The sequence below is a fragment of the Blennius ocellaris genome, assembly GCF_963422515.1.
Source record: "Blennius ocellaris genome assembly, chromosome: 5".
Lineage (NCBI taxonomy): Eukaryota > Metazoa > Chordata > Actinopteri > Blenniiformes > Blenniidae > Blennius > Blennius ocellaris.
The window spans coordinates 16,511,710-16,538,765 of record NC_137654.1 but is presented as its reverse complement, the minus strand read 5'-3'; the positions used below and the strand labels follow the sequence as shown (position 1 = coordinate 16,538,765).

The 27,056-nt window shown below is 41.1% G+C and overlaps 1 protein-coding gene across 4 annotated transcripts in view; it reads right to left on the bottom strand.

Moving 5' to 3' along the window:
- acap3a (ArfGAP with coiled-coil, ankyrin repeat and PH domains 3a) overlaps positions 1 to 17,461 on the bottom strand; it is a 75,634-nt gene extending 58,173 nt beyond the window's left edge. For all 4 annotated transcript variants that reach the window (XM_080496556.1, XM_080496558.1, XM_080496557.1 and 1 more), the window contains exon 1: positions 17,310 to 17,461. In XM_080496556.1, the coding sequence (XP_080352682.1) occupies positions 17,310 to 17,356 (47 nt within the window). In that variant the 5' untranslated portion in view covers positions 17,357 to 17,461. The remainder of the gene's footprint in view (positions 1 to 17,309) is intronic.
- Positions 17,462 to 27,056: the final 9,595 nt, after the last annotated feature.

Genomic DNA, 27,056 nt, shown 5'->3' with positions numbered 1-27,056 from the left:
TGCGAGAGGACGTCTGCGGTGTCACAGCAAGTATTGTAAGAGCAGGGTGTGGAGGAGGGAAGGCCAAAGAAAGGTCGGGATATGAGAGGTCTTGGCTGGCGGTGGCGCAGGTTTATATTAACTCGGGGTGGTCCGAGATGACTGCAACACGCAAAAATGTCAATGGAGATATTCGGGACGAGGAAGACGGAAGAAGGAACACACACACACACACACACACACACAGACACTGAGAGGATCGTGAAGAGGCCAGGGTTTGTGAGCGTCGGCCTGGACAATGTTCCATTGAAGGGAGGAAGACAATAAAGCCTACAGACCCAGAGCTTCTTGAAGCCTTTTTTTGGGCAGAGTAACAAAAAAAAAAGAGGCGCAGAATAGCTGAATATCACAGAGCAACACCCTGACATTTTGGTGAAAGAGCTAAATTTCCCTTCTTGTGAAAATCCCTACACAGGCGTGATGTGTCTGACGGTGTTGGGGCTGAGCTGGGAGTCTTCCCAGCATTTTTGTGGGCTAAACATGCAGCTTGGCTTGCACTAGAAAGACATACCAGACGTGTGAAGCATTCAGCTCCTTCCTGTCTAGAAGCTTGAGAGATGGTGCTCGCAGAAACAACAGCTTCAACGAGCTGCAGAACAGACTTTAGATTGCAAAGTCTGATGTCTTACATGTAATCCAGAGGTTTAAAAAAAAAAATACACTAACCTCACTTGGTTTTTTTCAAGCCAACTCGTATTTTGGACCAAATTAACCCGATACACCTATCCTATTAAGACCGACAGGCTGTTCATGATATGAAGAGAATTGGAAAACTACCCAAAAAAACCCAGAATGTGTATAATCGCAGACCATATTCCCAAAGGAAGTGACAGGGGACATAGCGGTGTAGTGGTTAACACTCTTGATTTACACATTCTAGATATGATGGTCGCTCTGTGCAGTTTGCCCCATAGCTGCATGTGTTTGTTCCTACAGTCCAAAAAAACGGGTTTTGAGATTCATTGCCGACTAAGGTGTGAATACAAAACTTTTTGGTTGTGTGTCTGTCTGTTTATCCTGTGATAGGCCGACAACCTGAGTGTACCCTGCCTTCACCCAGTCAGCAGTGATGGGACATGAAGTTGAGTAAAAGCTTAGTTGAGTAGATACATGGAAGGGAAAAGTTGCAGAATCTAACTCATTTCACATTTCTTGAAAACTAGAGAGCAATGAAATCAAAATAACTCAAGCTGCTCTTGACATTGGCCCATCAATTTCAGGTCACGGAATAAAAATTAGCTGAATGACAGACATTTAATGTCATCATATAGGGGGGGTCATTTCCTGCTACAGTTCCCCCCAGGTGTTTCCTCAGCTCTGCTGTCAGCAACAAGCGCCTGACGTCATTTCCCCAGCTCCCTTCCATGACCCCGTGACCCCGTCCACACCAGCCCATAGACCTGAATGTTAACCTGACCTCTGTGTCAACTAGCAGAGATCCAACCGGACCCTGACGCAGCCTGCGAGGAAGCACAACAAGGACACAAAGCCAGAGTGCGTCCCATGGAAAACATGAACTTTACACATTCTCAACCTGAGCTTTTCATTTGCCCCAAAAAATTAGGGGTAAAAAAGACAAGCATGATGACGCCAAAAGTATTGCGAAAGAAATTTGTGACAACTGAAATGTCAAGGAGTGTGGCGGAGTGCATCATGGGATAGCTGAACACCCTCAGCTAAACAATACTGAAACACAGCACTGGAAACGACCCTCTGGAGAGTCGCAGCTACGACAGCTCTGCCAGACTCACAAAGTGAGGAAAGAATGAAGAATTACACAGTTTTGTGAGAAGAAATGAAATCAAGTCATGGCTCATTGGCCATTTCGGCAAACCACAATTTCCAGGGGGAGCCGCAACAAACAGCGAGAAAACAATGAAAAATGAGTTGAGGGGAATGTGAAACACCAAACGAGCTGTCGGCTTCCCGAGTACGTTCAAGGTCAAGCAAAAGAATATGAAACTATTCGTGGTTTCGTGAGCGGGATTCAGGTGGGATATACAAACAAACTCTGAGAGAATTGGCGGTTAGCACATCATTAACATCCAAAATCCATAAATGTGATAGGTATAAGAAATAAAAGAAAAACACACCCGCTATAGCTAAAGAGACCCTCTTGAATTTGAAAGTCGAGGTAGCTCCAACACTATTCAGGGTTTTCACTCAAAGCAGTTGAATCAAACAGTTATGGTTGTCTGTCGTGGAAGACTTCCTCACTTGTTCAAGTGGCTTCATCAGTTTATGTCATAAACATAAAGGTTCCTTTCACGAGACCACAACCAGTGAAGCTACATGATTAATAGGCAAAAACTTCTTCTAAGAAATGTAATCAAGTTTCAACTGCTTTTGAGATGCCTCTCACCTGAACCAAATGGGAATACACTTAGATATATTCCAGGGTTATGCTTGAAAAGATTAAAATTATTTAAAAAAATAGTCACTGGAACTTGTACCATAGACTAGTTTTTACACAGTACGCCATTCGTACTAAAACTGGGACTGAAACCTCACACACACAAACCCAAAACTTAACCAGATGCGCCGCAAGTGGAAACAACAAACAAAAAAACTACAACGTATGTTTCATTGCTTTTTGCCAAGCAGTACTGGGCGGCATTCAAATGTTTAGCCCCTCAGTAAGAGAGTGTGCCTGAAGCTTTTCTGCATCCTGACTTAAATGTAACTGACACGAATGTGTCTATACACTGAAATAACAGCATGGAGTTTAAACCTACCAGGGATGATGGGGGGGGGGGGGGGCACAACAGTAAATCTTCAAGCAATTAAACCCATTCAATTGCACTTGGCTATATATTCTGAAAGACTTTCCCTCCTTATCCAACTGGTTTCATCTGTTCATGCTGTTCCCTGAAGAATAAACATGTTAAATATCAGGTTGACATTATTGTGCTTATTTGTTTATAAAATATTGAATTGAATAAATGAACTGATGGTATTTTAGAAAAAAAAATATTTTAATTACAAAGCAAGTCCTCGCACCACTAATATATGCAGCATTCATCCAGCTGAACAGAGAGCATTAACAGGTAGGTAGGTGTCATTTACAACTTACAGGATTCACATTAAATAAATGAAAACAAGCATCATGTCAAGTGCTGCTCTATTACTGCCGTCAAATGTCCAGAAATAACGTTGCAATAACCAGACAATTTTTGACAAATAAAAACTTTTAAATACATGATGTCAATGACTTTGTGCATTATTTGTTCTTCAAAGCAAAAGCCACTTGATTGGAATGTTTCAAAATAGTTAAATTCATGATTTATTGCACTAGTCTTGTTCAAATCTAATCTTCAAAATGTGATCATTTTGAACTTGCAGAGCAGGAATATAAATTATATGGAAACACAACTCATCACAGTTCAGTCAGTCTTTTGCAATGAACTGTATATATTGTATAAGTTGACATTACAAAAACAATGAATTTGTGATGTATTGTGGAAGCTGTTTGAGGGGTTACAGTAATTCATGTTGTGACCTCATGGTTGGCCATCATAACATAGAGAGTTAGTAACCACCTCACACAAATCGTCCCCCAGAGGTGTTGCCCTTCACTCTGAACCTGCTTTCAATATTCGAGCGAACTGACGCATTTCCTGACCCGTCCCCAGACCCGGCTCTGGCCCGGAACGTGACCAGCGATCCGCCCCCGCGCCACAGACGAAGGCAGGGACGACGGAAAAGGCGAAGAGAAGGGGAGAGTGCAAAGCAGGCAGTGAGAGGGATGGAACAAATCAAAAACAGATGCTTGTACACGTGTGATTCAGCATTTCAAATCTGAGCGGAGGCCGAGCCCAGCAGCCCCTGACCAGCATTCGTTTCTTATTCCCCGGGTGGTGACAAACAGCCACAGCTGTGCAGATGAAATCCTCCACCTCTATCAATAACTTCATCCCGTTTCCTGATTCCACTGGGCGATAAACATGGAGCGCGGGGCTGATGTTGACACACCTGGAAACGACCCAGCCGCTATTCTCTGGAGGGAGACTCTTTCCAGGCAGCCCCATCAGCCGGGGAAACATTTCACAGACATGACATTAAACAGTGAAATCTGTTAGTCATAACTTTCTGGTTGTCTTATCAAACTCTGCTTCAACTCCGCTTGAAGATGTGGAGAGAGCAGTGGTGAAATGAGGCCAAATACAGGTTAGAGTAGGTTTTTTGTGTGAGTCTGTTGACAAATTACACACGCCCACAAGTAAAGATACAAACACATAAAGAAAGCAGCCTGCAGTTTTCATCAACATAGTGCTACATCAAAAATGTAGTTGGTTAGCTTTGTGTCCCCAGTGGATAAAACAGAGACTGTCCAATATTGAACACTTTTTAAAGACGTTTCGAATTACCATTGGCTTTATATTCAGGAAATAATCTGATATGACTTTCAATACCAGAAGAAAAGTTTGCAGTGGCCACTTTCCTGCCAGCTATTGAATATGGTGACATTGTTTACTTGAACGCCTCTGAAACACTATGGTCATCAAGGGATTATATGGTTTATACTTTTATGTTTACAACTAAATCTGAGTGGACCATCTGAATGTGGCAGGAGAAACTGACTCATCAGGCCTGGGAACATTTTTAAAATCTTCTATCATGTAACATTGGTGAGCTTGTGTGAATTGGTGCAGGTGAAAAAATCTCTAGAAAGGTGTTCCTGCTTAAGGAATTTTAACCAGCAATTTGATTTTACAGTTGTTATTTCATTGTGTTGTACAGAAAATACATTTGTCTGAAACTATTTGCTTGAGAATGAGAGCATGTGTTTCAATAAGACAATATATATAAATGAAGGTTGATCATTAAAAAAAAAAAAGAAGAAAGTCCACAGGACTGTTTCTTACACTCTGCCACCAACAGGAAGGGAAAGGTTTTTAAAATGAGACTGAATCAATGAAGCCATTACGTGTTGAGGAAATTGGATATTTTCCACTTAGTGACTTAACTTTGTTTAAAACGAGATATACAAAGTAAATGAGTTAATCCTGAAAACCAAAAGCTTCCCTGGCATTTCAGTCATGCACTCATGTAAAGGAAACATTTACAACAACCTTCGCTCAGCAGTTCAAGCTGAGACTTAAATGAGAAGCCTCCAGATACTGATCCTACTTTTTAGATTTTGCTCCAATCCTCAACGAAGTGATCACTACACGTGATATGCATGCAGTATACAGTCATGAGTGCTTCACTTAGGTCAGTATAGTGTGTAAAAATGTCTGCTTTGCGGTTATAACATCATTGTGGTGTGGACACGAAGGTTATTTTAAGTTGAGCAGGAACACTTAGTGATGTAATCGACTTGGACGTTCAGCCCTAACATTAAATATGAACTTATTTGCCTTATGTCATTGGCTGACTGTCTCTCCACAAGCTCAGTTCCTTTTAGTTATTTACTCCCAGACTGTCAAAACGAACAAGCTCGTTCAGCTTAAAGTACTTCATATCTCAGCAAAGTAAAGTTTGGTAAGCTCAGACTTATTATATAGGAATTCCAGTCATGACATGTGTTCTACTGTAAATATCTAATGAACTAATCTCATGACAGCAACTCTATGCCCTGAGGCATGAAGAAATGGCAAAAAAAATGTATGTATTGTGGAGGCGGAGAATGAGGAGACGGACGAAGGAGTCGAGTTGCTTTTCCTTTATTTTCTCCAACCGTCTAACAGTTCACCTGTCAGATAACCAACCCCCAGTGTCACCGCACTTCCCCTTATAAACACCTCCCACTATCAACACCACACCACGTGACCGACACACCCACTCCATTCTGGTTGGGAGAACCTCCCCCTCAGGTGCACACCACAGTATAAGGCTTTAGAAAAAAAAACCCAAGAAGGTATGGTCTAAGATTGAGCACAATGTATTGTGAATTTAATAGTTATCTCATATCAACATGTACAATACACTGCAAATAACATGAAAAACAGACTAAACTACACAATTTATTTCCATGCACTGTGCATTCATGCTCTTCAAATTCAAGATAACAGAATATTAAATATGAAAGCAAATGCATTGTGATTAATAATAATAAAAAAAAAATCTGATATTAACTTAAGAAATCTCCATCAAGCAGCTTAAATTTGGACCCGATCACTAAAACTGAAGTGGACAGGAGATTGCAAAGCAACTGATGAGCCTTGGTTTCTGCTACAACTTTAAGATAGGGGTCAGAATTTGGTGTAAATAACATGAAACTATGAATCCATCCTGCTTTTTATTAATGGTTCACCACTACTCTGACATCAGATGCTCAATTTTAGATTTCTACTTGATATGGATGGAGGCTTTCCGAGTGACGGACTTGATGTGGTTAATGAAAAGCAGATCTCGAGTCCAAGAGGTTTCTGGTTCGGTTTGTGGGTTTTAAAACTGCAGATTTAGGATGAAGACTGATTTCTTCTGAAAAGTTCCTCTACTTAGCTGGGCACAGTTGAATATGATAGTTGAAGTACTTTGTGAATTCTTTTTTTTTGTGTGTGTTACTGTTGAAATTACTGAAGGAAAATGAGTGGAAGCAGCTCCAACCTCACAGCTGTTTTACACACTTTGTTTTATCCATTTCACCATGGTTGAATTATCATAATATTAGCTTTAAATGTGCCGTTGAATAGTTTTTTCTTGAAACACTGGCTGCTCATTTCTTCATGTTTTCAGTTTAAGTTGAAATCACTTTTTAACACCGCATCCCTGCAATTTGGGGATCAGTGTTTATGTCCAAAATATAGACAAAGTGAACTTTTTGTAGCATTCAATGTTGTGATTAAAGAGTTGAAATGGCTCTTAATACACAAGAAATATTTCAAGGACATTGTTTACCTATTACTCAATCTACATTTTGACAGTTTTCAGAGCATTTTCCTTTTTCCTAGGTAACCTTCCTCACCTGAATATGCATTTTAATGTGTTATCTATGTTTCATATTACTAATTTATTCTGTCTTATTGTTGTCTAAAGCAAAGACAAATAAAATGATATATTAAGAATATATTATATTCTAGACCATCTGCTTCTGCAATTTCAGCTTTAACCTTTTAATAGAAAGGAAAAATGAGTCCCAAAATGATTTTTCCCTTAGATGAAGTGACTGTAACCCAAAGTGAATGAGACTGATCAAAGCAGAGACAGATTATTCGACGGCTTCTGCAGCAGCACGTCCAGCGGTTCTGCTTTACAGACACAGCCTAATCCAACAGGAACATTAGTCCCAGTATTTATATTACCAAAGAATTATAGCCTATTACATGGGACATAACAGACCGCCTTGTACGGAGTCACGCTGCAGCCGAAGAGCAAAGACGAGACTAATCGATCGACGACAGATCCCTGCAACCTGTTGTTAGCTACGCTTCGGCAGACAAGTTCTCAAATCATGATTCAAGATGTTTCTCTCCTCAGCTTCCTGGCATTGAACACATGATCCAGGGCAAATTGAAAGCCTTCTCCTACATATCAAGGGGGAAAAAGTGGATTTTCTCCAGGAGACATCTGATATGTACAGCCACAAATAATTTAGCCTCCATTTGGATAATCCAATCTGCAAGGAAAAACAAAATGCCAAGTTATGAGCAATTCTGTTCACCCACACTGTGGCGAAAGGACCAAAGGCTGATATTATCAGCATTAAAACGCTGCCCAGCCTGTGTGATACAGCCCTCTTGTTTTCCAGCTCCCCTGCCTCGCATTAGTCATCGCAGCTCTCTTTCACAGCAGCCTGTGCGTGGAATACTAATACCAGTTTACTATTTCTCGTCCATCATTTTGGGCTCAAGATGTTGCCATAGTGCTGATTCAATGTCTGCAGCGCAGCACGCTCAACCTGTGGCAACACCGGAAGGTCGATCTGAAAGGGAGGCGAGTGGGACTGATTGCCACAGCAGCCAGTTTGAGGTTTGGCTATTAGATTCTATCGCGCTCAATAAGCCGGTCATGCTCTGGCTGCCTGTGCAAGCAGGTCCAGGTCTTTGTCACCTCTCAGGATGTCCGACACAAGCAGATTAGCAGTGTTTGGTATGCAGCACCCTGCTTCTCGCTGCTCTTTGTGTGAAACGTCTTGCTATTCATTAAAACGAAATGAAAAGGGACAGCCGGGACTCCTGCAGCCTACTTCATCACAAAAGGCACAAAAAGGGGGGTGACATCATCTCTGCTTCCCAAAGTATTTCACCAGGGATTAATCTCCATTTACACAAATTATCTATTAACTTCGAGGACAGAGAAAAATAAGTAGTTATACAGTGCTGTCAGACTATTTGAGCTGTTCTGGAGTGTCCAGTACAGAACTTACATGAGAAGCAATATTTTAAAAAAGTATTCTTGATTCCGTACATAAAAGTTGGGCAAGGTCACACAGGAGTATAGGCAATAAGAAGTCTTACCTCATAACAAGAAAATCAGGCTGTACTGTACCGAGTTTGCATGATCTCCGAGGCCACATTTACACAACGTTTTCAAGTGAAAACTTTTGCTGCGTTCTGTGTCCGTTGACACAACCAAACAGCCCCCAAGGTGGAACTTTTTGAAACCTCTCTGACTGTGTAAATGGGAGGAAATTCCACTTTTCTGAAGTGTGCTGCTGCACTACGGATGTAGTAAATTTTTACTTGAAACATCAATATATCACATCCATCTTATGTTGGCACACAGTTAGAAAGCAAAGTATTTCAAATCAAAAAGTAGCAACTTTTTTTCTTCACTTTTCAAACTTTTCTCAAAGCATTGACAGCACAAAGGGACAGAAAAAGCCTCAGCTCAGTTTCCACAGTGTTTGGATGTCATTTACCAAAAGGCAAGCAGCACAGCAGCAGCAGCGAGTGCTATTAATCTGTCTACACAGAAGGCATTCAGATACAGTGATGAGCTCAGAGACTGCAGAACAATGACTCTACTTATCAGCTGAAACAGAAAAAAACCCAGACTTCATGCCTAAAATTGCTAACAGCTAAATTTAGATCAAAGCAACATTTAAATAGCTTCCATAAGTTAGAAAAACAACAATTCTTCTGTAATTACCCATCAAAATGAATGTTTTTATTCCAGTTTCTTTTTGTCCCCCCAAGTTTATCGCTTGAGTTTTGCTGGATTAAATCCTACTGCCAACCTTGCTCCTTGAGCAAAGCCGTTAACCACAACTGTTCGGGTTGAGTCAGGAAGGGCATCCGGTATAAAATCTGTGGTAAATTAAACGCGTGATCACATGATCCAGCGTGACGATCCCAGAAGGACACTCTCACTATAAAGACGGGGGTTGCGATTTTTATGCATCACTTTCTGTTTTTATCAAAGATATCCAGTAATGAAACATTGTGAATGAGATGCCTTTGTCTTATGATCTCCTGAAAACCTCTGACATCAAGAAAATGCATGATAGTCAAACAATATTTATGAGATTCCCCTTTCAGGCCTCAGGTGGCAGTGTTATAATGCACCCTCAGCCAGAGAAATGAGAAGTTAGCCATTATAATGGTTTTAACTGAGTGTTTTTATATTTTATTTGACCATTACACAATTGTACAGACTGTATATCTGGTGATATGACATATATGACAAAGAAGCTGTAACTAATTGACCTAAATATCAGTATTTTTCTTCTGTACCAATAAGAACAGTGAAAGAAGGCATGTCCTTAAAACATTCATGTTTTATGCCACTTAAAGCCAGCTTTAATCATCGAAGAATAAAATACATTTTAGCCATTAGATGGCAGTGTTGTGATCTGTCTAATATGTCGGGAATCTTAGCAATGCTAGGTCAAGCTCGATCAAGTTATACCCAGTTAGCACACTAAACAAACACTACTGCTAAAAACTTACCCGGCGTGGACTTTGCAACCTTAAACATTTCAGATGACACTATTAAAACATGCAGCAAGGAATGTATAAACAGTTAGCTCATGGAGGTCTTCCCTCAGGTCCAGTCTATTTGCTACTCTTGTGTTTTCTTTGCAGATGATACGCTTCCTATGTGATCATCTTTGCACTGTGACCTTCTTGCAGCTGCCCTACATGCTTTGGAGCTTGGGGAGTTTGAAGGACCCAAACAGCAAAAGCCCTTCATCTGGTCTCATTTAGAGAGAAAAAAAAAAAAAGAAGATAAAAAGCCTCTCCAGCTAATGGTGCCGCGCTTTCTCAGCAGGAGGGCAACAATGTTCTCATCAAAAATATGATATCGCGGAGCACATCATTAGATCTGTGTTCACTCGTTCACATCGGGATGACACAACATGAATGTCAGGCAGGTGTGACACCTTTGCCATGCGGGGATTGAGCGGGCGAATGTGGGCCAATCCCCGATTAAGACGGGCACCCATCAAACTGCTCTCTGCTGACTTAATCCCCGTCACTTTCATTACCTGGAGCGCGCTGAGCTCACTGACGCCCGTAACAAGATGTGAGAAAGCCCCCGGCTCGGTGCCACTGAGCATTCCTGGTCATTAAATCAAGCACATGGATGAAAATTAAAAAAAGCAGAATAAACTTGCATTGCGTGTGGGAGATGATCCTGCAGCACTAGTTTAATGCATCTAATGTGACAATCACGCAGAGAGGTCATTAAACTGGTGCCAAATAGGATCAAGAGGTCAGGAAGAGCATTATGTTTTTTTGGGCCCACTTCAACATAAATATGCAAAAAGCACAGTGAAAATTAGTAATGAATAAAGCATGAAAAAGGTGGTGGGAGTGATGGAGAGCAGCTGGATATCTGGAATGTGTTCAGATTAACAGTAACGGTGCGTCCCCCTTCCAACCTTGACTCGGCCGGAGAGAGGCCAGGGAGGAGCACTCTTGGCTGAGCAGAAGGGCCACTTGACACAGATTCAAGATGGAAGGAGGTCAGTCTGAAATAGAGCAGAAGCAACAAGACGGCGTGGAGGAGAAATCCCTCGCAGCTGCGTGCAGCTGGAGATCCTGCAGATCCTGCGGAAACACAAGGCGCATCCGCTGAGCTCCCCGCAACTCAGAGACGATTTGTCACAACTGTGAACCGAGATGAACCCGAGGCCTCGGAGCGTTACGATGTGCCTGGTGCCATTATGAATCTGACAAATGCACACAGAAGTAACTAATACATTACCGCCGTGAGCTGGCGCAGACCTCAACAGACAAATCAAGCTGCCGCAGAAGAGCGTAGAAAATGTAATAACACCATAAACTATCATGCCACCAACAGTGACAATAGCCAATAGTGTTTAAAAAAGTAGGTACTGAATTCATGCCATGGTTGCCTGCAACAATTGAAAGACATTCTGAGGAAACAATCGGTACTTGTTCCACGAAATGCGAGAACTGAGAGAAAACATGCTCACCAAAATTAAAAGATGCTTCCAAACATCTCTTTTGTACGACCAACGGCTCAAAACCTAAAGATTTTCCATTCACGGCAACAAAGAACATAAAATCCTCACAATTTCAATCAAGAACGAACATATCTCCATTGCTCATTAGTAACTACAATTTTGAGAACAGGGAAATTTCAGTGAACTTGTTAACCGTCTAATTTGAAAACATATGGAGGGTCTCACTCTCTCCTCCTGTTGAAGTGAAAACATTTAAATTTAGGTAAATCGTTCCAACCGAAGTAAAGGATGTCTTACTGTATCTGATGACATTTGTCTGTAGCTTTCATACATGAGTCATCACTGCTCTATTTTTACTTCTAATTATATTTAATTCATAAACTTGGCTGTAACTTCTAACATATAGAGCATCTTCCTCCCACTCAGCCAACGACTGAATCAGTAATGAGTACCGAGAGTCACAGCAACATTACAATAGTACAGTTCCATCCACATTACTGACACTGGCCTAATTAATTGACATGTGGCGAGTCGTTCTGTATTTGCCACAATTACAAGTAGCTTCACTGGTTTATAAGACAAGTCACTTACTAATCGTTAGTGGCTTGAACAGAACAAACATTTTTAATTGTCTGCTGTACGACTTAAAAACGAACAAAAACCCATGATTCTTTGAGACACTTCTCCAAATAGTCCACATTCCTTCATCCGGTGCCGCTCCGGCCGTGTGACGCACACCCTCCCCTCGTCCCATCATCTGACTGTGTGTCACAAATCTATCCATCCAGTCAGTTTCTCACAGATGCTGGAGACTCACAAGTAGCGAGCACCACAGGTCACTGGCCTTGAATCCCCGCTCTCCGCTCTACTCTGTGACTCAAAGCGAAGCCCTTCATGGTGACGGCAGCCTCGCCGGGAGATCTCCTCCCCCAGCTGTTGATAAGGGAGGGGAGGAAGGATGGCTGGAGGGCTCTTTGCCCTGGGCCATTCAGACACTGAGAAAAGAGTCTGTCTCTCTGCGGAAGTAAGGAGCTCGCTGGACAATGGTCATATTCTGCTGAGGGACGGGAAGGGGAGGTTGAAAATCCCGCCGAATGGCAAAGCAGGCATTAATGATGAGAGTTCCCAAGCTTGGCATTCATGGTGAGTTTGAGTCTGTATTAAAAAAAAAAAAAACAACACACACACACACAACTCGATCCTGACTGAGCAGTGAGGTTAAATTCTCACTCGTCAACATCATACAATCATATGATGATGACCTGATCAGGTTGACGTCTAAATATTTTTGTTCATGTTTCAGCTTTTCAACACAACTGAGGTTCCACATCGTCTGTCAACGTGACGTCAAACTAACACACCAGTGGAGAAAGAAAACCCAACTCAAACGTTGCCGGTTGCCAATGTTGAACCACAGCAAACACAAACACGAGGGAGTTCCTTTGACCGTGTGATCACACCACCGACCAACACAGATGTGGAGCGAATCGCTGGCTGGAGACTCACATCTGTCTGAGTCTCAGCAGCCGCAGACTTAACAGTTTGTGGAAGAGATCTTTGAGCCATGAACTCATCTTCATCATCGTTTTAGCCTGTGAAGATTCTCAAGTGTGTCATAGATTAAAAGGATAATTTCTTGACGGACTCAATTCAACCAAAAAATATTATCCTGATTCTTGTCACATTCTGTTGCTAATTTTAGGGGTTTTTTTCCCCCCATTGAATAAAAGAAAATTACATATTGTACCATTAAGTGGCGCAGCTTTCAGCCAACGAGTTGGCCAACATGTGATCAACAACAAATGCTTGCATGATTTTACACGTGTGCAAAGCAGTGGTGTTCAATGCAAATGAAAGTCCCGACTCTTCTGCCTCGTCTTTTCAGTCGTCCTCCTCCGGGCTTGTTATATAACACTATATACTGTGACGTCCCTCTTAGCTCCACAAAGGAGCCATGTGAAAGCTCCGTTACAGGCCTCAATGACTATAAGGACGTGCGTTTACATTGTCGCTTTCAGCCTCTCTGCTCGTCTTTTTGAACATCCTGGGCGGCACATAAAAGACTGGCAGAGATACTGTGAACCGCAGAAGAGCCGACATGTGAGAACATCTCTCTCAAGTCGAGTAGGAAAATCTGAAAATCTGCACAGCGTGAGGGAAGAAGGCGGCTTATTTTCGCTCCACGTGCACAGATGAGAGATAACTTCATGCGGCCGTTCACGTCGAGACCCAGTGAAGGATCTCAGAGCTCTAAATAATGAGCCAGGTGACTATTTTAGCATGCAGCTTTTCTCGGCGCCGCCTCGCTGATCTGCATACGAAACGAGAAAGAAGGTCGGGATGCGCCTTCCTCCGGCTCCAGATGGCAGTCATTAAGGGGCTGCTGCCAAGTCTGGAAGTCTTTGATTTGACAGCGGAGATTTTTATCTCTGGGAGCACATGAGGGCAGTGTTGGGAAGTGACTGCACGTATTCACTCAGGTACATTTCACAAATACTTCAGAGTTGCATTCATGTTACCTCGAGGATCAGATAAAAAAAAAAAAAAAAAAAAAACACACCAAGATTATGATATAGATTTTAAATATATATGAAATGAAATGGGATAGTAAATCAAAATAAATTAAAGCACTTTGCATCTTGATCACTGGAGATGCAATAATATTGTCAAGTGATGTGAAAACGATAAATGCGAACACTTATGCAGATGATGCTGACGTTTTAGGCACTTTGACTTCTGCACCTCCAAATAACTGTGCTTTCCTTGTTGTTGGTCTTAATCTTATATTATGTTGATCGGAAAATATATTTATGATACAAGGTGCAACACTATGATTCCCCTTATTAAAGTTAGATTAATAAGCAGCCGGGATTTATCCCAGCAAACACCAGGAGCAAAAGACCTGGGTGGATAATTCCATTCCCTCTCTGTTTTAGGTATTTATTGTATATCAGCATCAACATTTATATGAGAATTTTTCTGGTCTGGCTTTTTTCTTCATAGAGCTTCGCCCCCCCAAAAAAGCTGCCAGAAATCCTACAGTTAGGAAAATGTGCCAAAAATCTACTCGAACACACACGCAGCATAAAAATGTATGAAACCCGACTCTAAATGAGTCTATTTTCATTTAAAATGCCTTTTCCCACAGAAACCCCAACTTGTTTTTAATTATGTTGTTTATCTGAATGCAGTTGAATTGACCTCTACATGCTGAAGGAGTGTTTTTTTTCCTTTGATGCACTGGTAACAGACTTCTTCCACAGCTGCAGCACAGTAAGACGACCCCGACTCCTCTCACAGCCAGAGAGGCTCTCAGCGCAGTGGGACCAGGTTCAGATGTGGGTGTAGAAAAATTCCTGCTTTATTTATGTAACCTCTGGTGCACGGCAGTCACAAAGACTTTTTGGCCGCAGTCGGTGTGGAAACCTTCAGTTTCCTCTGATCCAGTGATTAGTGACACCGCGTGAACCAGGGCCAACACAATTAAATCGATTATCAAAAGAAGTTAAGAGACAGCAAATGAATCAATGTGAAAAGTTGAATTCCTTCACAACATTAAAAGTGGCGTACACCAGATGTCAGCGATGTCACGGTTGTAAGTTAGGTGGCAGTAGAGAGTCACTGTCCTCACTCTTGCTCTCAGAGTTTTTGTGAATTTGCTGTTAGTTAGTAGCTCCACAGAGCTTAAGCCATTTGAGTTTAATCTTAAAATGACATTGAAAGAATTCATGTCCGAGTTACTCACCTAAATTCATACGCTGCGGCACGGCTTTTAGATAAATGTGAGACGATTGTGTTCTCACACACTTTTTTGTTTTCAACAAATACGGTGTGATTGGCCGGGGGAGATCAAGCTTCAGAGCTTCCTCCTTCTGCTGATTTTTTTTTTTTTTTAATCATTGGAGAGAATGAAGGAATGAAATCAATCTCCATCTCACAGTAATGAAAGCTGTCTGACCAGCAGACTGAACTTCAAACGGTCAGATTTTAAGATTTAAGTAAAGCATGGCAGCCAGCTCTCACGAGAGCAGGGAGAAACTCACGCTTTTAACTCTAAGATCACACACAGCACAATTAGTTTCAGGCTAAGACACAAATTTTGAATGATGTCAGATGTCATTAGGAATTTCACATTACTATTAGTAGTATGGTAGTTCGAGGCCTAAAGGTTTTAGGGATGGTCCTAATCTTGCAACTAAACAAACATTTTACTGAAGACTTATAGACGAATGTGAAAAAGGAGACAATATACTCAAATTACGACAGAGTCTATTGGTAAACAATGTAAACCTGCGGTAGTAGCTCATGTTCCATGCAAATTAATATTGAGCTGAATATGCTTGTGCATTGTTCCAGGCGCACTTTCATGCCTTTTTTTTTTCCTGTTTGCCACCTTGTTTTAATTCTCTTGATCAAATGTTTTCAACTTCTCACTGCTGTTTTAAACTGCTGCCTGCTGGCTCTGTAGCCCCGACTAGAAGTCAGTGTCTGTGTGACATTTAAGCAGATTTGTCCATAATTAAAACGCTGATGGGTTGAAACACCGGCCGGGCCTTTCTCTGTGGAGTTTGCATGTTCTCCCCGTGTGTGCCTGGGTTTCCTCCACGGTCCAAAAACATGCATGTGGGGGATTAAGTGGCGACAATGAATTGCTGTTAGTCGTGAATGTGAGTGGTCAGTCTGTCTCTGTGTGTTTGCCCTGTGATGGTGAACAGGGATCAACTCCAGCGATCCTGCACAGGATAAGGCAATATAGAATATGGATGGATTCTTAGTAATAAAAGAAAGAAAGCATATTTTATTGATGCCGTTTGGAATATTCCTTGTCTACATTTAACCCCTTCTCATTGAGGTTAACCTTAAATTCGCACAACAAGAAGCAGAGGGTGACCCGCTACGGTGGCTGGTTGGGGGTCAGGGGTCTTGCTCAGAGACCCACAGGGTAACCTGTCAGCTGTGGGATTCCAACATGTGACCTTTGATCCCCAGTCTGCTTCTCTTAAGGTCTAGGACACAACCACCATTTCTGGTGTGGAAAAGCAAGGGAGCGGACATTTAATTTGCCAACTAATCATTCCTCAGCAATAAAAAAGCTTAGGAATTACTAAACTTTTTATTGAGCGTATAAACAGACCTGGAACTGTCAAACCTGTTATACAAAATGGCAGAGGTGTCAAGACAAGAGCCCACTCCTGGTTCATTTGTAATTAACTCACATACTGTACACACATGCACATTGTATTTGCCTGCAGTTTTGCATGAGTTTGAACAAGTTCGGATTTCAACATAACGAAGCTGATCAAACAAAGGTCTTGCACCTTCTGACCAACAATGTCAAAACTTTAGAAACATGCGACAGCAGATGCATACAGAACATTACAGTGATAAACTTACACACACGAGTGGCCCGACCCTTCAGGTATTTGTCTGTGTGGCCCTGGGAGAAATGTTCACCCCTGCACAATTTGTCCATTTTAAACACACCCCCTCTGATTTGTTCACAAATCACACAATGCACATGCATTATTACTGTAATTATTACTTATCTCCATTAATGGACAGGGGCTCATTCAAACGAGAAATCAGTGCAACTTGTCAGTGAGCAATATGCATTTTCTCTGAGTGCGGATTGCTGATTTGTGTTATATTAAAAATAAATGCAGACTAATTAAAGCTTTGGAGACGCTCATACGAGCCAGTGAGCCCATGTGACAACTCATATGTCTGCATTGCTCATCTTTCTCATCGTGACTGCTCACTGGAAGAAACCGGGCTGAGAAAATGCGCACGATTCTGACTGATGTTCCAAACTGTGGTTGTAATCCATCACCGACCGGGACACAGTATTAATCCCGCAGAGTAAAGGCGCAACATGTCGCAGTTTTGGCTGGAAATGCTTGTAAATCGAGATGCGTTCAATAGTTCAATGAATACGGAGTTCGCGTCTTACCTGAACCGGGGTGAATCCTTGATGCAGTCCTCAAAATCCACCGTCATCTTGGGCTGGAGAGAAGTTGTCCACCACGTTCAAAACACGGGGTTCATCTCCCGGGTGGCTGAAAGCAGAGATGTACGTATCCGTCTCCCGCAGAGCGCCGCTTCTCTCGCTTCAGTTCAATTTCGCTCTGACTCTCCGGAGCCGCGTCCTCTCACTACTGGACCCCCGCTGCCTTCACGTGCTGTGGAAAAGCTCAGAAATCCCATAACTCACACGGTCTGCACTTGTTTGACGATGGGAAAAGGGACTCTCTTCTCTTCTCTTCTCTTCTCTTCTCTTCTCTTCTCTTCTCTTCTCTTCTCTTCTCTTCTCTTCTCTTCTCTTCTCTTCTCAATAATCTACAGGTCCTAAAACACATTCAAGTCTATGATCGGAGGCTTGTATGATTTTTAATTTCACTGTATATTCTACCACGTAGGATATACAGTGAAATGTGCTGTATAAATACATTTCAAAAGTCAATGCATTTACGTAGATTTGTGATTCAATTCAATGCATAATTCAATGCTCAATAAAACACAATTATGCATTCAATATGATTTATATTGCTAATGAGAATTTCATGAGTTATCACAATTACCAAAGTCATTGGATAAAGGGAACACAGTGGGAATATTTATATGTAGCAGAAATGCCGAATGATTCTAAACACAATAGATTACAAAGTTTTAGCACAATACCAAACAATAAACTGTATAAAATAACATCACATGACACACAAGCCAATGACATTTTATGTAATCTAATACACAATAATGTGACGTAATGTAAGACAATACAATTCAGTCATCAATTTTAAATACAGCATATAGTACAATTCCTTGAAGGAAAATGTCTGTTTACAATTGCTGGAAAAAACTCTCTGTAAAAAGTCATTTGAATTTAGTTGCAATAATTAGCTATATACTTTAGCACATCATTGATTTTTTTTTTTTAAACCTTTTCCATTTCTGCATTTATACATGATGACACTAGTTTTATCCCCATTGTTGTTGATGTTGTTGTTTTTTTATCATTTGATATAATTGTCGTCACATTAACAGAAATGCAACATTAGCCTCTAAAAATGTATTAAAAAAAATAACTGAAGTACCTCAAAATCAAGACAATTTTTACCATGCAGAAATACACGAACGTAATGTATTGCATTACTGCGTGTAGGTTGCGCAACATTCCAATAGGCTCAGACCAAGTGAATGTGAAATTTCCCACAGCACTTGAAAGCAACATAGTAGACCGCTGACATCACGCTGCTGCTCATTTGAATGAAAACGGCGACACAATTCCCGCCAAAAGGGAAATAATCATATAATGTTCAGTATATTTCTATTGGAAATCTATAATGCATATTTAATAGTTAAATCAAAAAATAAATCTTGAATGTTGTCAGCCGGCTGTTCAATGATCATGTTCAATAATGTTCAGTTTTTTGTATGTTTTTTCACATTTAGAAATACAGGACAATGCTATTGTTTGTGGTCCTGCAGTATATGTACATCTGAAATGTGGGAAGAAAATATTTTTATCCTCCCCAGTGTTAGGCAGTGAATAAGCAAACACCCACGTTGTTATTCATCCCGCTCAGCTCTCCAGTCCTCTGATACAGTATGGTCTGTTTTCATCCTCATCATCATGTTTTGTGAAACTAATTGCTTGAGACAGAAAATGTACCTTATAATTTACCTTTATCACCTCACGGGTTTGCCTTATCTCCCTCACTTTCCCATGCAGCTGGTAAATGCTATGTTAGGTGCATCCATTTCCCCAATAGAGGCTATTATTAATTCACAGGAAACAGGAAAAGCTTGGAGAAAGGGACCTGGCTTGGGATCTCACCGCAGGTTTTCCTAAAGAACAATTGTTCCCTTCTGTCAAAGCTTTAAAAAGACTAGCTCCCAGGCCATTGATGGAGGTGATCTCATCCAATCTTGGCTGACTACAATCAGCTTTATGCAACGAAATGAGGTCTTTGAAAACAAGAGACTCAGTCAGGTGTTGCAGAAATATGGTAACCTATCTCCAGTTAATTTGAAATTTTGTTAGTAAGATTATATAATCTCACAAACAAGAATACAATGAAATCCTAATACGATCTTCTGACGGTACATGTACTTTTTCATTGTGTTAAAAGTTTTCACTTTTCCAATGAAACATCGCCTGCAGCAAATATCATATGTGGATCTGCACAAAAATGTGAATATTTAAAGATGCTAACCTTTATAAAAACCAAAATATAATGTCATCTTGCACAGTCTTATGCATTGCAATACATTTAAATATTTCACATGTTGGTAAAAAAAAAAAAAAAAAAGCATTTTAAGTATTCTTGGTCTTGAGAAGATTCATATTTCAGAATTTTTTACTTGTCATAACACCATCATCAGATGACAATTTATCTTTACCTGAGGCCACTAAGGGATGGAAAAACAGGAAACTCTGTGCATATGTTTCCCGGGGATTTAGTAGATTAGAGCAATGATTCCCAAGATTGATCCCCTTCAGTCTGTAATATGTCAAAATGTCACAGTCAAGACAAACTTTGGCAGATACACGAATCTCAACATTGAACGAAGTCATGGTTCTTCAAAATATTAGTAACTTGCATTTTCCAAAGTCGGATCCACATTGTAGGAAATCTCTTATCATGGGCTTAGAAGAAAATCCAATTTTGCTAACTCAACAGCAATAAGCCTGTGATCTCTGGTGGCCCCCAAATGACAGATCAGACCCACTGCTCTGGACATTTTTGATCCTCTCACTCATTATCATTCAGATGCAATCCATGTAATCCAGGTTCCCAATTTCACATATTGTACACAGATATTTCAGACATTACAAACAATGTCACTTCAATGTTACTCCCGAGGACATAAACTAACAATGGACAATAGACCTGTACAGGGCTGAACGATGAATGCATGCCCAAAATCAAATGGATCACATTCTTCAGATGTAGGCGCACCTATAAATTGTGCAGAGAAGATGAGTTGAACAATGAACACACCAGAGTCAAAATATTGATGTCAGTGCAAATTGCAACCATCTTAGGAGCTTGTGAATGCAGCGTGAGCACACAGAAATAGCATTCTTGAAAATGAAAGGTGATACAGTGGGAGCAGATTAGGAGCTATCATATCAGTGTGTGTGATCCATATTCATGTCATGCTGCTTTTGTTGCCAGCACTGAGTGGCATGTGGCAGGAGCAGGGGTACGGCCCTCCTGCCTTTGTTGAAGGGAAGGAATAAGGAATGGAAGCTGTCGGCTCCTCTTTTTTCTTTCTTTCATTCGCTTCCATTGGAGGCCCCCTCATGGCAGATGCAAGCACCACTGCAGCGCAAGAATCACTCAGAGAGATGTGTGGGTCTCTGGGATGGTGACCTACTTTTGCTCCCCTCTTTGGTCTGCTGCTGGAGAAAGCTGCAAGTGGCGCTGCTGAGCACACTGCTTGTAGTGTTATCCCTTCTGACTGCAAGGTGCAAGGCCCGACAAGCCACCGCCAATGAGGCATGCACCGATGCTGCATGGATGTTCTGTATTATACATGCATATGTCTTTGGCGTTACCCCCCAAACGTGTATTTCACATTAATCTTGCACACAAACTGCTGCGCTCATTGCAATGGCCTTGTGCAGGTCAAGAGAGTGCAGGAGCATCATCACAGTGGAGTATTCCTGATGTATTTTTCAGACGTTTTCATTCAAAATATGATTCGGGGGTGGGGTGGGGGGGGGTGTTTCTATACAACTATTGTTCATCGATTGTGTCTAAAGTGGTTTCTCGCAACACTAATGTATCATGGAGCAGACAAGTTAATTATGGGTTACCCTCCCAAAAACGTCCTGATTATTTTTTTAAGGATTTCTTTTAATTGTTGTTTTGCTTTTACTCTGAGACCTATTTCAGTAAAGCAAAGCTCAACCTGTGAGGGTCAAATGTAAGCAAATCATCAATTGAAGGCACCCAAGCGAAATAATCATCAGGACCCACTAAACTAACAGATACAATATGTGTCTCTTTAATCATACTTACTTTAATAAATCATACTCTGCATACTGGGTCACATCTGAAGGCCCTTGACACATGACCTTTTCGAGTTTGAGACCCATGTTGCCAGAAGCTGTTTTCGGTCACTTTAAGATCACTGCTGACTTATTCAACAGTACTGCCAATGCACATTAGTCCGTGAAGCTAAAGTCTCAGCCAGAGTGCTCCTGGGTGTGACGCCCTCGCACAGCGCACGTTCAGCTCTTCCCCTCTGCAGCTCTCAACCACAAGGGGAGATTCTAATGCTCCACTTGAGCTGGACATTTACTTCACATCTGCTTGAAAAACATGAACAATTCTCACATATAGTTTGGACATATTAAAGAAAACATAGAAATGCTGAGATTTTGAAGCGTCATGCAACACAATCAAAAGAGTTACTTCTACTTACATACAAAATGTATAAAATATAAAAAATCACATGAAATAACTGCAAAAAGACCTCAAATGTTTCTTAAAATGATACAAAACAATGACGCATTGATTTAAAACTAGTATTTAAACCCACAAAAAAACAACATAGATAAGTAAAACACCTAAAAAAAACAAACAAACACAAAAAGATGTAAAATGACTTCTTAAAAAATGGAAAGTGAATCAAAAGAGAAAGGACACAATGAGAGAAAGAGCTAAAATGATGACAAAGACAAATAAGAAGGAAAACAACAGAAATAGTTCAGTTGTCCTGAGGAAGGTCGCGGGGCCTTTTCGTCTCATAGTCTGGACTGGATCTGGACGGCGGTGTTTAGGAACAGACTGTGCTCATAATGAGCAGGTTCTCTGAGGAGCAGCGCATCTCCACAGGTTGTGACCTTGGCGCCGTTGTGTGTTAATCGCGTTGGAGTAATCCTAATTGCTGAAGGAGTCGCAGGCTCTAAAGCCCCTCGGCTCCTCAGAGCGATCCCGGTGAGGGAGACAGTGACGGGATCACACCGAGGGCAGTGAGGGGTGAGAGCAACGCCAGGGATGGAAGAGGTGGAACAGAAAACAAAGGAAAATTCTTTGCAGGAAGCTACTTTCCCTTAGTCAGCTCGACAGAGTTCAGATATTCCCGGAAATCCTTATCATCGCCGCAAAAGCACCCGGAGAAGCAGGAGAGGGGTCGGCCAGACACGCAGAGAGTCCAAGTGATGGTGTCATCACTGCGGCAATGCTGACGTCTTCAGAAAAATAGATTACTGAGGTCAAAGCCGTAAACGAAAGGTCAGTCAAGGCTGCTCATCCACCTCTGTTTCATATCACTGCATTCAAGTTTGCAAGAAAAGTCCACTCAACCTTTCAATATGAAAAGAAAGCAGCTGGTTCCAGACCAGTCCTGCAAGTCTGCATGTTCTTCCTTGTGCAAAGAGCCACAACATAGATAGCACAATATCTTGAGGCCCACATCTAGACACCACATGGCCTACAGGTGTTAACGTGGCTCTCTGTCTGCTGGAGATCTTTTATGGCGTCTGTCTTGTCTTATGTCTATTCATGTACAGCACTTTGGCTCAGATGGAGTTGTTTTTAAAGTGCTGCACAAATAAAGTTGAGCTGAGTTGAGTTTACGTTGGCCTTCACTCTGCCTTGGCTGGGATAGACATGAGATATCAAACTCAAGCTATAGCAATGCAGTTTATATAAGAAACACATTTTTTTTATGCAAACTGTACAAGTATATTGTGATTATTAATGAAAAAAATATTTCAAAAGCTTCAGTAACTGTGGAACTAATGCTATGAAAGTACTTGTGCATTGTTGGCAAATATACTATAAGACTAAATGCCAGCTCTCTGGATCGTTGGCTTGAAGATGCTTGACATGTCAAAGAGGACACTTAGCAAAAACCATATCAACACATTATTGATTTAGTTTGGGGTTTTATTTGGTGATGATCTTCAACTAAATCATTAAAAAATGAGAGGCTACATTATAAAGACATTAATGATGAAGACTAGAAGTAGTGTCGCTGCTCTCCAGTGATCCAGAGGTGATTGTCTGCAGGAGAGACAAACCAGCCAACAGTTTTCTTCAGCACAGTTTTTGTTTTGTACAAACTCTGCTCTATCTTGAGCTCTGCACACACCCCATCAATAAAGGTGAGGGAAATGGGACAAGAAGAGCTAAAGGCTTTGTTCAGTGTCCCCCTACTGAATCACAACACAGGTCGCCCCACATCCATGTGATGGCTTTGTTAACACATCCCTTTCTTACACCCACATATAAGCAGGCTTAGTTTAATGACACTGTTTGGACACAGGATAATGAAGGACAATAATAGACTGCTGTGAGATGAAGTGAGCATATGTGAGGGAGTCTCTCTATATATGGATGAGTCTGAGTAAACATGGAGGCTGGTGTTGCTAAGCGATGGTGCAGCGTGGGGGGGGGGCAAAGAGAGGGCGAGTCGCCATACAAGCCTGAGTCTTAACTCTGCAGCTGCATTCAAGACGAACAAAGACGAATGAAAGCGATCATTCGGTGTCAGCAGTTCCTACTTGGATCAATCACTAGGATGCCCTCCTCACTTTTAACATATCACGAGGGTTCAATTTAGCCATTTTAAATCTCACTACTTCTCTGCATGTTGCTCTGATTTCTGATGAGCAAATACTTTCCAGTTCATCCATCTTTTGTGCAGCTTTTATCCGATTCAAAGTCACATGAGGAGGGGGCCATGTTGCAAAAACAGAAACAATTACACGGTCACATCTCTTCCAGACAAAGTTTAAACACTAATTAAAGTGAAATCCGTATTTTCAGACTGTGAGAGTCACATCTTATGCTCCCATGATGTCATCAGTCTGTTTTCCCAAACTAATTTCCTTTAATGTAAGAAGTGATGTCAGAAAGATTGTTATTGCCATTGTTATTAATCTTTGTTGTTTTTTTAAATAATAATAATTATTTTAATATTTACTATCTGACTGTAGTCTGTTATTAAAGCCAACAGACATTATATGTTTAAAAAATTGTTTATCCATCATCTTATTTAAAATACACGCTCTAAAATAATCTGATCTGGCCGAAAAGTTTAACTTTGAGATTTATTTATTTTTTTTGGGGGGGGGGGTCTTTTGGAACCAAATTCAAATAAAGTTTGGACGACAAAAATTGTAAAAACAAAAGTAGATTTTATTTTTATTTTCAACACATTGATGGTTTTCTTAAAAGTCCAAACGTTGACAAGGAAAAAGAAAAGCAAAGTGGAATTTTCGTCTAAACCAGGTGTGGGGAACCCTGGTCCTCGAGAGCCGCAGTCCTGCATGTTTTAGATGTTTCCCTGCTCAAACACACCTGAGTTCTCATCATGAGGCTCTGCAGAAGGCTTGATAACGAGCCACTAATTGCTGTCAGCTGTGTCGGTGTGAGGACACACAGAAACCGTGCAGGACTGCGGCTCTCGAGGACCAGGGTTCCCCACCCCTGGTCTAAACAATAGTGGGTACAAACATATCGGACAGGCTTGATCACTTTGGGTCTTTGCGGACACGATGCTGCCCCCATGTGTCCACTTCCAGCTGACACACGAGCAGCTGGTGAATTTCTGTTCACATCAGCTTCTTGTGCATCCTTCAGGCTGAGCGTTTCCTTCGTTTCCTTCTGGTTATCTGTGTTTGCAATTTGCACTTCTCTCACCACTACTGCACCCATTTAATATGATAAGAATTAACAGCGACAGGCCTGTGAAAGTATAATCCACTTCTACTAAATCAAGTGCAGTGTGTAAACACACGGATGTGTAGTAGTTAGCACTCATACCTTACTCCCTGTGTGTACATGTGTACATTATCCAGGTATTCATTGTCCCAAAACATGCATTTAAGGTGAATCGTTTACCCTGTTTCTAGTAGTGCGTGTCAGAGAACATGGAGAACTTTGTCACCACTAGATGGCGTCACTACATAATGACAGGCTGAATTTGAGAAATGCTTTTGGTTCTCTTAAAAATGGATATTGCGGTCGCCGACATTTAAACATTTCCTCTTTCTAGTGAGCGTACATGATCACCCAAGTAGGGCTGGAACTTCAATGCATCAATTTGGGAAAAAATAAATAAATAACGCATTCAAAATTAGTGCACTTAATTCCATGGGAATCTTTTCTCAGTAAACTTGAGGAATTTTAAACATTTTAAATCTCAAGGGATTATATGCTTCCTTGATTCTATATGTAATGGGATAATAGTATAAATCTGAACTGAAAAAAGCAAAAATCTCCAACTGAAACATGTTTCCCCCCTAAAACCTAGTGTTTTGTTGTCTTCATGTGACATTTGTGTTGAATTTTGTCCATCTTTAGCTTCCAATTCAATAACACCAGCAATCTTTTTCTCTAGATGTAAAAAATATATGTAATTCACATGCAGTATTGATTGACAGAAATGTTGAGGCCAGTGATGGAGGTAGAGAAGCAAACCAATCTCTATAAACAGATCATTAATGAGACAAATGTGAATAATTAGGATTGTACATGGCTCCCTGATGATTCAACAGGATAAAGTGGAGTATAATCACACAATCGACAGAGTGATTCGGTGATGCAGACTCATTATTGAGGGCAGAAAAACACACACGGGCAACAGACTCTTTTCCCTGAATGAAATAATGAAACTGCTACCGCCACTCGACCAAGTCAAAAGGAGCATTCAGAGCTGTGAAGACGCCAATATGAGACCATCAGACCTCCTGACCTCTGTGTCAATAGCAGGTGAAGCCACAGGCGGCGACAACGGCTGCACTTACCCTCACAAAAACAGAGGTCGGCGAGGCCAAGACGCTCTGTTCAGACACAACCACAACCATGTCTGCACATGGCTCTGCTCCTCATTGAGTAGCTTCAGTTTGCAAGAAGCGTCGGGCGAAGCAGGCTGCGTGGTTTAAAACCACAGGGCTGATTGTACAGCATCGGCACAGCACTATCAGCAAAATCAAACAGGCCGCAGAGGAGGCTTGATAATGGCATGTACACATTTCCTTTGCTCTACTTTAACCAGTACGGCTCCCGAGGGGGACTGGATCTGTCCTGACTGTGTGATCATCAGTCAACAAACAGGTACCTTTGTAGAGTTCATTGCATTGCATTAGGCTGATATGTCGTTGTAAAGCAAATGTTTAAATTGGTTTGTCATAGTTTAGCAAGGAGGCATAAAAATAATTAACTGGACGATCAGACAGTTTGATCTTCTTTGCATCTTTAAATAGTGAAGTCAGAGAAGCTCGACAGCCTGAAAATCAATCTCGCGAGTCGAACACAAGATGTGTCGACCTCATTGTAGTGAAATAAAGTGAATCTATAAATATCAACAGCTCAGAATCTTCCTTTTGGTTTTGGTTTTAAAAAGTATTCACGATCTTGCCTTCATAGTATTGCTTTCATACTAACACTTACCTCTTCAGTTGAGCCGTACACAGAGTTTTCAATTTAAAAACGTGTAGATTCATCACCGAAGGTTATGTTGGCCTGTCTTCCATAAATGTTTGCTTCATCGAAGTTTAGTTTTTATTCTTATTATTTTCTTCCATCCCTCATCAACATTTAAAATGTAGTTTTTTTGTTTTTAAAAATTTAGGGTTTTTTTACCTTTACTTTTGGTTCTCAGAGTGCTGGTTTACTGGAGGTTCTAGGTTTTCTAAAAGTAGAATGGAGGCGGATCTTTCATAGTGGATCTCTCT